At 44.9% G+C, this 15,324-nt stretch overlaps 1 protein-coding gene across 7 annotated transcripts in view; it reads left to right on the forward strand.

The window, feature by feature from the left end:
• PRDM2 (PR/SET domain 2) overlaps positions 1 to 15,324 on the forward strand; it is a 119,184-nt gene that overhangs the window by 68,718 nt on the left and 35,142 nt on the right. For 5 of the 7 annotated variants that reach the window (XM_036841975.1, XM_036841631.1, XM_036841717.1 and 2 more), the window contains 2 exons: positions 5,824 to 5,934; positions 10,492 to 14,878. In XM_036841975.1, the coding sequence (XP_036697870.1) occupies positions 5,824 to 5,934; positions 10,492 to 14,878 (4,498 nt within the window). Of the gene's footprint in view, positions 1 to 126; positions 188 to 2,143; positions 2,202 to 5,823; positions 5,935 to 10,491; positions 14,879 to 15,324 lie in introns of all 7 variants that reach the window. The other 2 variants (XM_036841888.1, XM_036842060.1) reach the window with 2 other exon arrangements.

The following is a 15,324-nucleotide window of genomic DNA, read 5'->3' on the forward strand; positions in this document are numbered from 1 at the left end:
CTGCTGTCATGAAAACCACTCCCTTGCCTTTCAGAAATTGAAAAAGATGCATAATGACTTTGTATGTTCATGATGAATTTCTCAAACTTGCCTGAAATGCAAATGGCACTGTTAATTCTTTTCAAGGGTGAAATTGGAACCCACAAAGTGTCACTAACAAGGCTGTTAGAACACGGTGGATAGAATGGTGAGTTGGATGGGAATAAAAGTCCCAGTTTTACTACAAACTTGCTGTGAGATTTTAGGCAGTTCTTGTAATGAGAGAAAGCTCAGAGAAGTGTGTTTGTGAAGTTTGGTTAAACCATCTTCAAGGCTCTTTCTACTCCAAATCTTAGGGTTCTTTTCTCTCTTAACCTTTTAATACAGCCCATTAATTCCATTATTCTATGTCTGTTCTCATCTCTAAGATCTGTATCCTCTGCTTAGCTGAATACTTTGCTGAAGCCTTTCTTCAACCTTGTGTGAAAGCATGCTTCCAGTCTTCAGATTTCCTATGTGGGGGCCTCTCATTTCAAGATAGAAAGAAGAGAAAGATTTTTGCCACAGAATGGTCACAGAAGGAGGACAGTCTAGATGGTAATGTCATAAGGCTCGGGAGAGGGATTTTAAGATGTGAAGCCCATCAAACTGATCAGACTGTCAAATGCCAAAGAGAGACTTGGGGGCAGATAAAGAAATTTGGGGTTTTGTGATTACAAGATCGGAGGTAACTGTCCGAGTGGAGTTCCGGTAGGGTAAAGAGGATGAAAGTTCCGTTGCAGGGATGAAGGGCTGAGTGAGTGAGGAACTGGAGGCAGCAGGCACACCCACCCTCTGGGGGGGGGGGGGGTCAGCGTTGGTCCCTGTTCAGGTCAGCCCATTTCCTTGATGACCTTTCATGGTGTGATTGTGGGTCTTGCCTGGTTTGGAATCATCTGTGCGTCTGAGTAAGATGGTAAGCTCCCCAGACGAAGATGGGCTGGACCTGCTTCGGTGCACTGACACTGAGTTCTGATTTTAAGCTTCAAGTTGGGCAGCTCCCCAGTGAGGAGGCAGGCAGTGCACGTAGAGTTACATATGGTTCTAAATTTAATTCATTTCAGTCACCAAATGCGTGAGCCTTCACTGTTGTGATGAATTTTTAATGTAACTTGAGCAGGCCTTCTAGAATTTTGCATTCTCTCTGATGCCTGAACATTTTTAACTGAAACATTATTCTTTAGAATTTCCTGGTGTCTGTCTAGCTCATCAGAAGAGTAGAAGATAGTCCAGAACTTAAATTATTCATGTGATGCTTTAGGCAGTTTTGGTTTTGCACCTTGCATTGCAGGCACCAGCAGCGTAATGCCACATGTTGTCTTTAAAATGTAGTCATTGTGGCTGTCGGATTTCTCTATATGGTAGCTATTTCTCTAGAAAATCCAATTTTATTGATATTATTTAACATATTTGCTCAGATTGGGGCTCCTTGCTGTTGACTGATAACTTGCTTCTGGCATAAGATAAAATTGAACTGGAAAAATATCTCCATTGCAATTTGATCATTCCTTTTCTATAAAGGTAGTGTAAGTCTTTATATCACTTTTCTTTCATTTGCCGTTGAAAACAAGTGAAATAATGGATATAAAGTGCTTTGTAAAGAATGTTTATATTATGCATTATTGTTCTTAAGAACTGAATGTAGTAGAGCACTTTTGGTATCGTAGTCGTTGGATTTTAATTCTGACTCCTCTAGAGATAATTTAGTTGTGTGACCTCCGGCAGATGACTTCATGTCTGTGGTCCTTGGGCGTGTATGTAAAATGAGAGGCATGGATTGGGACTTTCGGCTGTCTAGCGGAACGGCACCTAAAGGCATCAGTAAGGGCTTGATAAGGGCATCAGTTTTACAACATGGGCATGGGATAGGCCTGAGAGTAAGTATACCACATCTGATCCCCAACTAAGAACCAAAGATTATTATTTGGGGTAGGGTGGTGGGGGGAGAACCTTGATGCAGTGGATAACTGCCGTTTTCCTTCTGTTTCATTCAGTTTTCTTCATCTTTATGTGTGTGTTTCTTTTCCTTATATACATGAAGTTTTGTCCTGTCCTGCATTATGTTCTTTGTCATTGTCTGCATTCCACTTTCCTTGTGTTTCATTCCTGTATCTTTCTTGTTTAGACCAACTGGAGCACGCAGCTGGCAGAGCCTCTATGTAGGACCCTTCAGGAACCTGAGGGTAAGTGCACACGTGTACTTACCAGGCTCCCAGCGGCTCTGCCGGACCAGTTCTCCAGGCACCTCCTGCCTCACAGATAGGAACTAACACATCTCCCTCCCTTTGTAAAAGTCCTTACAGGTTGTTTTTGGTTATAAGTTGTTTTTGTTTTCTTTTAATTTGATTGCACATAGAACAAAAACCAAGTATCGGGGGAAAAACGTATTGATTTAAGGAAATATAGCAGGTGCCACCAGGTGTTATTACAATATTTGGCTTTGTGAGTGACACTAGGCATACCTAAGTGTGAGTCAGGATACGCGGGTTCAGACTTCTGTCATAGATTGATTAGTCCCCTTGGGACCCTGGTCTTCAGTTTCTCTCAGAAAAAATAGCAGGTAGGACAGGTGATTTCAGTAGCCCCTTCATCTCTAGTCTACGGTCCTAATGGGAAGTAACTCAGGTATTAGATGATTCTGATAAAGATTGAGAAAATCACTTTATGTATCAGATAATCTCAATTCCATGAATGAGAGATGATTAGATTCATGATAGACTCATTTTCATCGTAAATTAAGTCTATCACTGTTCACCAAAGGCACTCAGGAGGTAAATTTAATTGTTCCATTTCTTAGTTTTTAGAATTGGTTTATTAATGTTACTCGACTACTTAAAAAATTTTTATAAATACGTAGACTGTGGAGCCCCATGCTGGTTTAGCCCAGTGGTTCTTAATGTAGAGAGACAACCCCTCCCTCCTTTCGGGTGAGACTTGGGCCATGTCTGGAGACTTTTTTGCTTTTCACAGATAGAAGGAGAGGCATGCTATTGGCGTCTAGGGGGTGGGGGTCAGTGATGCTTCTGAACGTCCTCTGTTGCTTCAGACAGCCCCACAGCAGAGAGTGATCTCCCCAAATGTCAGTCGTGCTGTGGTCGAGACGCTTGTAGCAGCGTGTGGTGGGTACTCGTTTGTCCTCTGAGTAGAATGCACATGTCCCTACCTCAAGTGGCGTCTCTTCCCAGGGCAGATCAGGCTTTCCTGGTCCTGGTTTTTAAAGAGGATACCAGGGGTGGCAAGGGGGTGGGGGGATCTGAGGATGGTGCAGCTTCTCACTGATGAGGTTTGGAGAGTCCAAAAATAAGACATTTGACATTCAGTATCAGCTAGGTGTTCTAATATTCTTTTATGTAGGGAATAAAACTAAAAATAGCACTTTTACCTTTTAGTTATATGATTTCATTCTTAGTACATATTAATGAATGGTACTGTTAAAGTTGTGCTTTGCTTTATGTAAATCTAGAAATTTTACTTATTTAATAGTCTATTTATACATATAGGCCAGTTTACTTTTTTTGTACAACCTGCTACTAGCTTCATATAGCACTTGATAGGTTTCAGGAAATGTTTTGAATTGCTTTTGCAAGGGATTGTATTACAACAAATTGACATCGGTTTTTCTATTATATTTTACAGTGTGACTTAAAAAAAAAAGTATGTAAGGTTTATGCGTAAGAGGTAGGGTTTACACCTCCAGTTTTACTTATTTCGAAAGTTTATACCTGTACAAAGTAGAAAGTAAGAGGTTAGTTAAAAAAAAGAAAAGGGTCACAGTCTTTTCCCTGTTTGGGGTACATGAGGTGGTACTGATACAAAAATTAGGGGTTTTTGATCCAGGGAAAAAACTGTCTGAATATAACTTTTGAATCAGGTGTCTGTGGCACTAGGAGCCCTTCATGTGACCCTCATCAGACATGAACTGCACTTACTAGAGCAATTATGTTAATAGCCAGGTCATCATTTATATCTGCATTGTTTGCTACCAGTAGTCTGATATGGGCCGGGCATCACAGACAAGGAAGGGCATATATCATAATGAGGATAAGAAAACTGGTTCAATCCAAATTCCCTTAAAACACAGCTGTATTTTTCAAGAGCCTGTGCCATCATCAGATTTAGGCTAAGTGCTATGAAGTTGACAAAGGGAGAAAGACTTGAAAGAGGAGGTTACTTCTTAAAATATGAAAAGGTGTATTCGTGTCCTTGCCCCTTGCAGAGGGGATTGGTTTATAACCCTTCCACCTGGAGACTTGAATGGGCCATCTCCAGGCAGACTCTCAGCTTCTGTTTCCACCAGAGTGTGGTTCCAGTGAAGTATATGCTTGTGTCCTGGGTTCCACTTCAGCTGCCTTTAGAAGTGAACGGATTGGTGTGTTGTTATCAGGAATTTGAGTGAAGGTTTTATATAATTGCAAAAAACAAGTTTTTTTTTTTTTTTTTTTACAGGCTGAAGAATTAGGGATTTAAAATGGTATTTTAGAATTTGTTTTTTAAGACTAACAAATTAAATGGCTGATTATTAAGTATTTTATACTTCTTTTTTCTTGTTTGCATCTCAAATATTTATCAAAATCTGGGGATGTTTTTTAGGGTTAATATTTGCTTTGTATTGTAATTGATGTTTCTGTTTTTAATCCTGATCTTTGCAGTGGTGGTATTTTGTGTCTCTGACCTCATTTTCATCTGTTGTCTGTATTTTAGTTAATTATTCTCCTCTCTAGTGATTATCTGTTAAGGAGAATACCGTTTTCCAGAAGCTCTGAGTGGTTTCTAGTTTGTCGTTTTACTAGACCAGAGATAAAGGTGTCAGGAGGCTTGTTCTGAAAGGGAAAGGACAGCTCCGGGAGCTATTTGGGGCCTGGCTGGGGAGAGCGTTGCAGAAAGAGAAGGAAGGTTTGGGGAGATGGAAAGGGACTTATTCTGAATCTGAAACTGAAAACCAAAAGCCACCAGGAGTAAGAAACGTAGAATGGAAAAAATGGAACAAGGTCACACAGGTTCTGACTAAATCCCAAAGAGACTGAGCTTCCAGACCTTCCGTATGAGCACTTCCACAGAGAAGAATTGTCCTTCCATGTTGAGTATCTTGGTGACTTTAGTTCATTGTTCCAGCTCGTCAGATACGTGTTGCATTTCAGTCTTATCTTCTGAACTGTGTTGTCACTTGGAATGCAGTTAGTGTTTCCTGACTTCCATTCTGCGAGTTGTTAATGAAATGCTGAATTGTGCTGGACCTGGGACCCTCAGAGTGCCATGCGGGCTGACAGTGAATTATCCAGAATTACTCTGCATTTGATATTTGAGCTGTGGTGCATGGGAGTATCCCTTGCCATTCAGCAACATCTCTGCTTCTGTTGCTTTACTTTGACAAGTCTGGATAATGTCTTAACTAAAAGGGCCCCAAGTTATAACATGTTATTTTTCTCTAATGTGCTTCTTACAAATATCTAGACTTCTGCCAGTTCCTATTATTTGTGTGGCATTGAAATTAGTGCTCTTATCTAATTTTCCTTTTACATCAGTGTTGTTAAGTTTTTTAGAGTATATTACATATTAGTTTGATAGCTGTTATAGCTAGGAGGGGAACTGTTACTCGAGATTCTCAAAAATATAGGATTTATGGATTTCTTTTCTTTGACATGACTTAAAAGTATTCATATTCATATTCTTTCTTCAGGAATCTGAGGTGATAATTGCCTAGAAATATACAGTTTGCTGTGTTTGAATTAGTAATTGTCTCCAAGAATTCAGGATAATAATGAGTGACTGAACGAACAAAACAAATAAATAAATATTGTGTTTCAGGGAAGAAAAAATCCCAAGAAAATAAAAACAAAGCAAACAAAACTGAAGACAGACAGCTGAAGACAAGTGAGCCAGATTCCACCTCTGCAAATATGAGAGATTCTGTGGAAGGTAAGCTTGGGTATTGGACCTGTATGATTCGGGTATACATTGCCACCAGTTACTTTGACTTTGTATCTCCTTGGAATGCCCTTCTGAGAATCATCCAAGAACCATAAACGGTTAAACAGCAAAAAGGTCGCCTGAATTTAATGTGGGAAGTTGAGCCTTACACGTCTAACCTCCCCTTCAAAAAATCATTGAAAACCTTCCTTGTGAAGAATGAAGTTATTCCTTGGTTAAAATAAAGTGAAACATCCTGTGTGATTGTATTTACTGGCAGGGACAGGAGGGGGGCTTCTGGGGTGCCAGAACTAGTCCGTCGCTGGGTTGGGATGAGCACACCAGTGTATTTACTGTGTAGACGCCTCACCTTGCTATACTTCTCTTTCTGTTTTTTTACTTCAATTAAAAACTCACTAAAACATATCAAGCACCTTTGATTTTATATATCAGAATGAAAAGTTTCTGTCTTTGTTCTTAGAATTTAAATTCCTACTTTATCTCTTCATGTTTCTCCCCACAAAACTTTCTTCTTTAGAGCCCCTTCTGAGAATTAATATTCTAGGCCCTCCACAATGTAAGAATTCCCGGAGACGGGGATTGAATGTTACTTGGGAAGGCAGATTGCCCTGTGCCGGGTGCTGTTGAGACACCATGTCGAGACTCTTGCCAGTAGAAGTGAAGGGGGTGGTGTGTGTCTTAATTTGTTATGTGGCAAATTCATGCAACAGACCGGGCTTGCTCAAGAGTTCATAGTGACCCAAACAGGCAGATTTCAAAATACAGGCTGTGACTCTTTCAAAAAACATTTGCAGAAAAAAAAAACCCAACAAAATATTGTGGATGCCTTTTATAATCATTTTATTAGCACTGTTTGTGGGGATGACATTCGTAAAGGATTGTAATTTTCTGTGGCATCTTACGAAGCAAGAATAGACAAATTTATTTCCCAGAGCCCTACCTATAAAAAAAAAAGTTCTGCCTGCTGATAGCAGGTTTGCTAAGACATTTGTTTGAACAATAGCAAAAATACTAAAGAACCTTACTACCTATTAGTGGCAGAATTAAAAAACAATCCAACAGTCCCGTCTCCCATTCAATAATTCAGAACAGTTATTTTTTCCTGATATAACATCAGGTCCTGTGAAGAAAAGATACTTAACGTTTTGCTTGCTTGCGGTACAGCTGGTCAGTATTTGATTGGTTCTCTACGTTGTGGCTGTCAGCCTCTCCTGCATGTTCTGTTTGGTCCTCAGAAAGTAGTCTCTATACTGAGCAGGCAGTTCAGACTCTTCCTTGTGTTTCCCAAACCATCCTTTATGTTTAAAACTCACCAGACCTCGAGCGTGGACACACTTTGGTTCATAGAGCCGTGCACATTTTGGTTCATATTACTTTGGGCAGTTTGAAATCTGGGATTGTTTACCAATCATAGAAAAAATATTTCCATTAAAAGAAGCCATGGATTTTGGCTAAAAATGAACTGTATAAAGAAATTTTTGAGCCCTAGAGATGTTATTTTCATTTCTTTTGTCTCATTTTGATTTTTTTTAGCGATGTGCTGGGTCTTTGTTGAAAATGTATTTGGAAAGGGAGTTAGCTCCTAATTTGAAATACATTACTACCATCAAATGACTGGTTTCCCAGTTTGTGGAAAACTCATGCAATTTAAGAAATATGTCTGGAGGAAAGAAGGCTGGTGTCCATTTAGAGGCAGAAACCTTATTGCTAGTGGATGTAGAGGTAGATGGGGAAAAAGGAAGACTGATATTCCTAGGAAACAGCAGGAGGACTAGGACGGAATCATTGAGCTTATTTTAATACCTTGCATGTGCAGAGTTTGAAAAGGTGGGCTTTTAAAACCCTTCCTTGTCCCCTGTATCCAGGCAGTCACCAAGTTTGTTTACAGGACTCCGGTAGCGTATCTCCATGATCTGACCGCTTTTTTTTCTGCCTCTTCTGCTTCTTTCCGTTTCCATCTCTCAGTGTAGGTGGCCAACCTCTCCCTTCTAATGCCACTGCATCAGTATTGGTTTTCTGCCTCTTCCCAACCCCTTAATACACACTGCAGCCAAATCTCCCAAATGGCACTCTCCTGCTTTAAAATATCTTAATGGCTCCCCGTTGCCTCCAGCTAAGTCCACACTAATTTACAGTGAGCTGCATGTTTTGATTGCTCCTGCTTGATTTTCCTCTTCTTGTCCTTCAGGTTCTGCCTGCTTAGTACTTTCTCTAAGAAGCCTCCCCTGATCAATTAACCAAGCCACTGGATGTTCCTCCCGTGGGCTTCTGTCCTGTGCCTTGTTAACCGTGTACTTCCATAAGCTTGACCATTAATTCATTGTAGTAGTGTTGCCTGCTTGCCTCGCTCCTGTTAAAGTGGAGCTCTATAAGGATAAGGATCTTGGTGGCCTTATTCACCTAGTACTGATGTACAGTAAATACTTGTCCAGTGAATAGGGGGAGAGCCAGTTAATAGAACCAGGAGAAGTCAGAGTAGCTCTGCGTCCTCTACAGACCCATTCTTAACTCTTCAGGTATCTGCAGTAAAAGGGGTGTAATTCAACAGAGAGTTAGGTGGTCCTGTAGAGAAAGCAGTATCGTGGGCCATCCCCATCAGCATTAAACGCTCTATAACAGCTCCTGTCTCAGAGGCCCTTGCTGTCCCTGTGTTTCCTTCTAGCTGCTACCCCCATTTTTCTGCTTTCCTTTACAGCTGAACTTGAGAGAGTTGCTTATAGTCTCCCTGTCTCTCCTTCCTTCTGTTCTCTTCTGAACTCCTTTAGGCCTTTGCCCCCACTGCTCCACCAAAACTGTTGTTGTCACCATCACCACACCTCCACCGTAGCAAATGGAATGTTCAGTTCTCATTCCCATCTTACCCAGCCCATTAGCAGTTCTGGACACAGCTGATCACTCCCTCCTTAGTTTAAGGGCTGCCACTCTCTTGGCTCTCCAGATACCTCCCTGGCCATTCCTCTGAACCCTGGGTACTGGAGTCATCTGGGGGATACAGCCATCCCCCCTCTTCTGTCTGCATTCGTTCTCCAAGTGACCTCGTCCAGACCCACGCTCCAAGTGCCATTTCTAGTCTGAGGACTTAGCCATTTCTAGGCTTAGCCTCTTTTCGACCGTGAGTCATATATAACTACTTAATATCTTTACTTGGATATTTATGAGGTACCTCAAACTTCAGCACATCCAGAGTAAACTCTAGTTTCCCCCCAACACACACAAACGCACACAGACCAGACTTGCTTTTCTCTCCGTCTAATACAGTTTAGTGAGCAGGGTAACGGCAGTTGCTGTGGAATCCTCCTTGACCCTTCCTCCTCCACCACCACCCACCGTAGTCAGTCAACAAGCACATCTTGTCAGCTTCATCTCCAAAAGAATCCAGAGTCTGACCACTTCCTACGACCTCCCCAAGCCACTCTCGTCTCTTCTCCTGGAAGATATAGTGGGGTTGCCTCCACCCTTGTCCACCTACAGTTTTCTGTCTTCCTCGTAGCACCTGGAGTGATTCTCTTGTATTTCAGTCGATCATATATTTCTCTGTTAGAACTTTCCGGTAGCTCCCTGTTTTACTCAAAGTAAAGGCCAACAGCCTGCAAGTCTCTGCATGAGCTGATCTCATCTCCTGCTCTCCTTTCTCCCCCCGTATGGGCCGCCCCTCCTCGCCCTACGGCCTCTACGACTTCCTGGCCGTTCCTTGACCACATCTAACGTGCTCTTGACTCAGAGCTTATGCATTTACTGTTTCCTCTGTCCAGAGGGCTTCCGTCCCCCAGATGTTTGCATGACTCATTTTCTTTAGGTCTCTGCTCGCCTGTCACCATGCTGGCGAGTCCACCTGTGCACCAGTCACCTCACGTTGGGCTGGGCTGGATTCCTCCTGGGCGTAGAGACTCAGAAGTGACTTCAGATTTCTTTTTCCTTCTCTGAGGTACTCCTGAGTCCTCCATAATTTAATCAGCCTTGGAAGAAGTGAGCTCCGAAGTTCCTTTTACATGAAAAATTATGATCGCATGATTTTGGAAAATGTTCTAGCTCTCAGTATATAGTTTTAGTCAGGAAGGAGGGAGAGAATCATTGCATTCAAGACAGACCAGTAAGAATCTAACCTGGTAATATGTTTAGCAATTTTCTTGTTTCCCTTTGGAATCATGAAAAATTGGAATTCATGACCATCGTATCTTGAATTTCAGTATCAACTACTCCAACACAGTTTTAAGCACTACAGTTTCTGTAAACAAAAATGTGTTTATATGTATGCGACGAAACACAAAAGAACCTAAGCTCCTTTAGGCATTTATTGTTCACATTGTATCCTCACTGCCCACTGAGCTGCCTGGTACAGAGCAGGTGCTCTGTAAACATTTGTTGAATGAGTGAAATGGAATTTTATGCAGTACAACTTTATAACCGAGAAAGTAGAGCTGTGTTTTGTTACGACCTCCCTTACACATTTAGGGGGTAAGAGAAATAACGTGAATAATGGAAACTGATCACAAGTGGCTGGTGTGTGCCCTCACTTCCGTGCTTCTGCCTCCCTGTGCTTTCCAGGCCCCAGAGACGCAGACGAGAAGCCTTCCGCTTCCGCCGCCGAGCAGACGGCCGCCCTTCAGGAGGTGGTGAGTCAGGATGTGCCTCCGGAGCTCGCCCTCCCGCCCCCTGCCCAGGACCCCCAGGCGGGACCAGCCGCGGAGCTGGAAGCAGCACGTAGTGAGGCGAACGACATGGAGGAGGAAGAGGAGGAGGAGGAGGAGGGGGAGGAGGAGGAGGAGGAGGAGGAGTTGGACGAAGAGGAGGAGGAAGCAGCTGACGTGCCAGATGAAAGCTCCACGAAAGAGCCGGAGATACGATGTGACGAGAAGCCAGAGGATTTATTAGAAGAACCAAAAACTGTTCCGAAGGACACTCTTGAAGACTCTCCAGAGGTAGCACCTGCTATCAGAATTCCCAAAGCTAAAGAAGAGGCCAATGGTGACGTGTTTGAAACGTTTCTGTTTCCGTGTCAGCATTGCGAGAGGAAGTTCACGACCAAACAGGGGCTGGAACGGCACATGCACATCCACATATCCACGGTAAACCACGCCTTCAAGTGCAAGTACTGCGGGAAGGCGTTCGGCACGCAGATCAACAGGCGGCGGCACGAGCGGCGCCACGAGGCGGGGCTGAAGCGGAAGCCCAGCCTGACACTCCGGCCGCCGGAGGCCCCAGCCGATGGCCAGGCGCCCGGGGACGCCGCTCCTCCGAAGGATGACGCGCAGCCCCCCGGTCTTGGGCAAGACTCCCTGACCTTGAATTCAGAGAAGGCTTCCCAAGACACAGTGAATTCTTCTGTTGCAGAAGAGAACGGAGACGTGAAAGAGCTTCATCCGTGCCAATACTGTAAAAAGGTTTTTGGAACTCACACTAACATGAGGCGGCATCAGCGCAGGGTTCACGAGCGTCACCTGATTCCCAAAGGTGTGCGGCGGAAAGGGGGTCTCCTCGAAGAGCAGCAGCCCCCAGCAGAGCAGGCCGCGCCTGCCCAGAGCGTCTACGTACCCAGCACAGAGCCAGAGGAGGAGGGGGAGGCAGACGACGTGTACATCATGGATATTTCTAGCAATATCTCTGAAAATTTAAATTACTATATTGATGGGAAAATTCAGACCAGCTGCAGCACCAGTAACTGTGACGTTATTGAGATGGAATCCAGTTCGGCAGACTTGTATGGTATCAACTGTCTGCTCGCTCCGGTTACAGTGGAAATAACTCAAAATATAAAGACCACACAGGTCCCTGTAACAGATGATCTTCCTAAAGAGCCTTCCAGCAGCACACACAGCGAGCCCAAGAAACGGAGGACTGCCAGTCCTCCTGTGTTGCCCAGAATTAAAGCTGAGACCGAGTCTGAGCCCGCAGCGCCTTCGTGTTCCTTGAGTCTGCCTCTCAGCATATCAACCACGGAGGCCGTATCGTTCCACAAAGAGAAAAATGTGTATTTGTCATCAAAGCTCAAACAACTTCTTCAAACCCAGGATAAACTGACTCCTCCTGCAGGGATTTCAGCCACTGAAATACCTAAATTAGGTCCCGTCTGTGTGTCCACTCCTGCGTCGATGCTGCCTGTGACCTCGAGCAGATTTAAGAGGCGGACCAGCTCTCCCCCCAGCTCTCCACAACACAGTCCTGCCCTTCGAGACTTCGGAAAGCCAGGCGATGGGAAAGCCATGTGGACTGAGGCAGTTCTAAGTTCCAAAAAGCCCAAATTAGAAAGTCATAGCAACTCACCAGCATGGAGTTTGTCTGGGAGAGATGAGAGAGAAACTGGGAGCCCTCCAGGCTTTGATGAATATAAAGTATCTAAAGAGTGGGCAGCTAGTTCTACTTTTAGCAATGTATGCAACCAACAGCCACTGGATTTATCCAGTGGGGTAAAACAGAAGGCTGAGGGTACGGGCAAGGCTCCAGTCCAGTGGGAATCTGTGTTAGATCTCAGTGTGCATAAAAAGCCTAGTAGTGACTCTGAAGGCAAGGAATTCAAAGAAAATCATTTGGTGCAGCCAGCCTGCAGTGCTGTAAAGAAAAAGAAACCAACCACCTGCATGCTACAGAAGGTCCTTCTCAATGAATACAATGGCGTCGACTTACCTGTAGAAAATGCTCCAGATGTGACCAGGAGCCCCAGTCCTTGTAAACCCCGAGGTCCTCAGCCGGACCCTGACCTTGGTCCCGACTCTAGCTTACCTGCCCCTCCTGGCGAGTCTTCTCCTTCGTCACCTGCCCTGCAGACATCTTCCCTTTCTTCCGGGCAGCTGCCGCCTCTCTTGACCCCAACCAATCCCTCTTCCCCCCAACCCTGTCCTCCTGTGTTAACTGTTGCCACCCCACCCCCTCCACTGCTTCCTACTGTACCTCTTCCAGCCCCCGCTTCCGGGGCATCCCCTCATCCGTGTCCCTCTCCACTCTCGAATGCCACCGCACAGTCCCCACTTCCAATTCTTTCCCCAACGGTGTCTCCCTCGCCATCTCCCATTCCTTCCGTGGAGCCCCTTATGTCTGCTGCTTCACCGGGGCCTCCGACACTCTCTTCATCTTCCTCCTCATCTTCTTCGCCTTCATTCTCTTCTTCATCCTCCTCCTCTTCTCCTTCGCCACCTCCTCTCTCAGCAGTATCGTCTGTGGTTTCCTCTGGGGATAATCTGGAAGCCTGTCTCCCCATGATATCTTTTAAACAGGAGGAATTAGAGAATGAAGGTCTGAAAGCGAGGGAAGAATCCCAGTCTGCCACTGCGCGGGATATCGTTCAGGAGACATTCAACAAAAATTTTGTCTGCAACGTCTGTGAATCACCTTTTCTTTCCATTAAAGATCTAACCAAACATTTATCCATTCATGCCGAGGAATGGCCCTTCAAATGTGAATTTTGTGTGCAGCTCTTTAAGGCTAAAACTGATTTGTCAGAACATCGCTTTTTGCTTCATGGAGTTGGGAATATCTTTGTGTGTTCGGTTTGTAAAAAAGAATTTGCGTTTTTGTGCAATCTGCAGCAGCACCAGCGAGATCTCCACCCCGATAAAGTGTGCACACACCATGAGTTTGAAAGTGGCACCCTGAGACCCCAGAACTTTACGGATCCCAGCAAGGCCCACGTAGAGCATATGCAGAGTTTGCCAGAAGATCCTTTAGAAACGTCTAAAGAAGAAGAGGAGCTGAACGATTCCTCAGAAGAGCTTTACACGACCATAAAAATAATGGCTTCTGGAATAAAGACGAAAGATCCCGATGTTCGATTGGGTCTCAATCAACATTACCCAAGCTTTAAACCTCCTCCATTTCAGTACCATCACCGCAACCCCCTGGGCATTGGTGTGACGGCCACAAATTTCACTACACACAATATCCCACAGACGTTTACTACCGCCATTCGCTGCACCAAGTGTGGGAAAGGTGTGGACAACATGCCTGAGCTGCACAGACACATCCTGGCATGTGCTTCCGCTAGTGACAAGAAGAGGTATACCCCGAAGAAAAATCCAGTCCCACTGAAACAGACTGTGCAGCCCAGAAACGGTGTGGTGGTTTTGGACAACTCTGGGAAGAATGCCTTCAGACGCATGGGACAGCCCAAAAGACTGAACTTCAGCGTTGAGCTCAGCAAAATGTCCTCCAATAAGCTCAAGTTAAATGCGTTGAAGAAAAAAAACCAGCTTGTCCAGAAAGCCATCCTTCAAAAAAACAAATCTGCAAAGCAGAAAGCCGACCTAAAAAACGCTCCTGAGTCGTCCTCGCACATCTGCCCGTACTGCAACAGGGAGTTCACGTACATCGGGAGCCTGAACAAGCACGCCGCTTTCAGCTGCCCCAAGAAACCTCTTTCTCCTCCCAAAAAAAAAGTTTCCCATCCATCCAAGAAAGGAGGACACGCGTCACCTGCAGGTAGTGACAAAACCAACAGCAGCAGCCACCGCAGACGGACAGCGGATGCAGAGATCAAAATGCAGAGCGTGCAGGCGCCTTTGGGCAAGACCAGAGCTCGCAGCTCGGGCCCTGCACAGGTCCCACCGCCCTCCTCGTCCTTCAGGTCCAAGCAGAATGTTAAATTTGCAGCTTCGGTTAAGTCCAAAAAACCAAGCTCCTCCTTAAGGAACTCAAGCCCGATACGAATGGCCAAAATGACTCACAACGAGAGCAGGAAGCCCAAAGCTGCAGCCAAGAATCATGCAGCTCAGCTCTCGGGCAAGACGTGTCGGAGCCTGCACGTGAGGGCACAGAAAAGCAGAGCCGTCCTGCAGAGCAGATCGGCCTCGGCCAGTAGGAAACGGACGGACAGGTTCAGTGTAAAATCGAGAGAACGAAGTGGGGGGCCAATCACCCGAAGCCTGCAGCTGGCAGCTGCTGCCGACCCGAGTGAGAGCAGGCGGGAGGACGGCAGTGGCAAGCCGGAGCTGAAGGACTTCAGGTAAGCGAGGCTCCAGGGCCGGAGGCGTTCAGAGCTCGGGAGCGAGGGGGGAAGACGGTTGGAAGAAAACACTGTCTTTGCCCATGGCTTCTTTTCCTTTTGCCTGCACGATTTTGACATAAGCATTTAAAGGAAATAGCTGTTGCTTAAGGTGTAGGCCGGCGTGAAGGAGGGTCAGTGCTTTGGCTGTTGTAGAGATGGATATACAGCTTTTATTTCAGGCGTAGGACTCACAAAGTGGTACAGTTTCTTTAATAGGGCCAGTTATGAATTGGATTTGAAGCCATGAAAAGCTCCCCGAAGCACCCTGCTATGAAAAGGTGAAATGCTCTCAAACTTCCTTTATATCTTGGATGGTATCCCAGTGTCACTTGTATTATTTCCTGATCATAGCTTACTTCTTACGTTAAGATGGATCACGGAGTTCATTAAAACCACGTTACAAC

This window comes from Balaenoptera musculus, chromosome 1, assembly GCF_009873245.2.
Source record: "Balaenoptera musculus isolate JJ_BM4_2016_0621 chromosome 1, mBalMus1.pri.v3, whole genome shotgun sequence".
Taxonomy (NCBI): domain Eukaryota; kingdom Metazoa; phylum Chordata; class Mammalia; order Artiodactyla; family Balaenopteridae; genus Balaenoptera; species Balaenoptera musculus.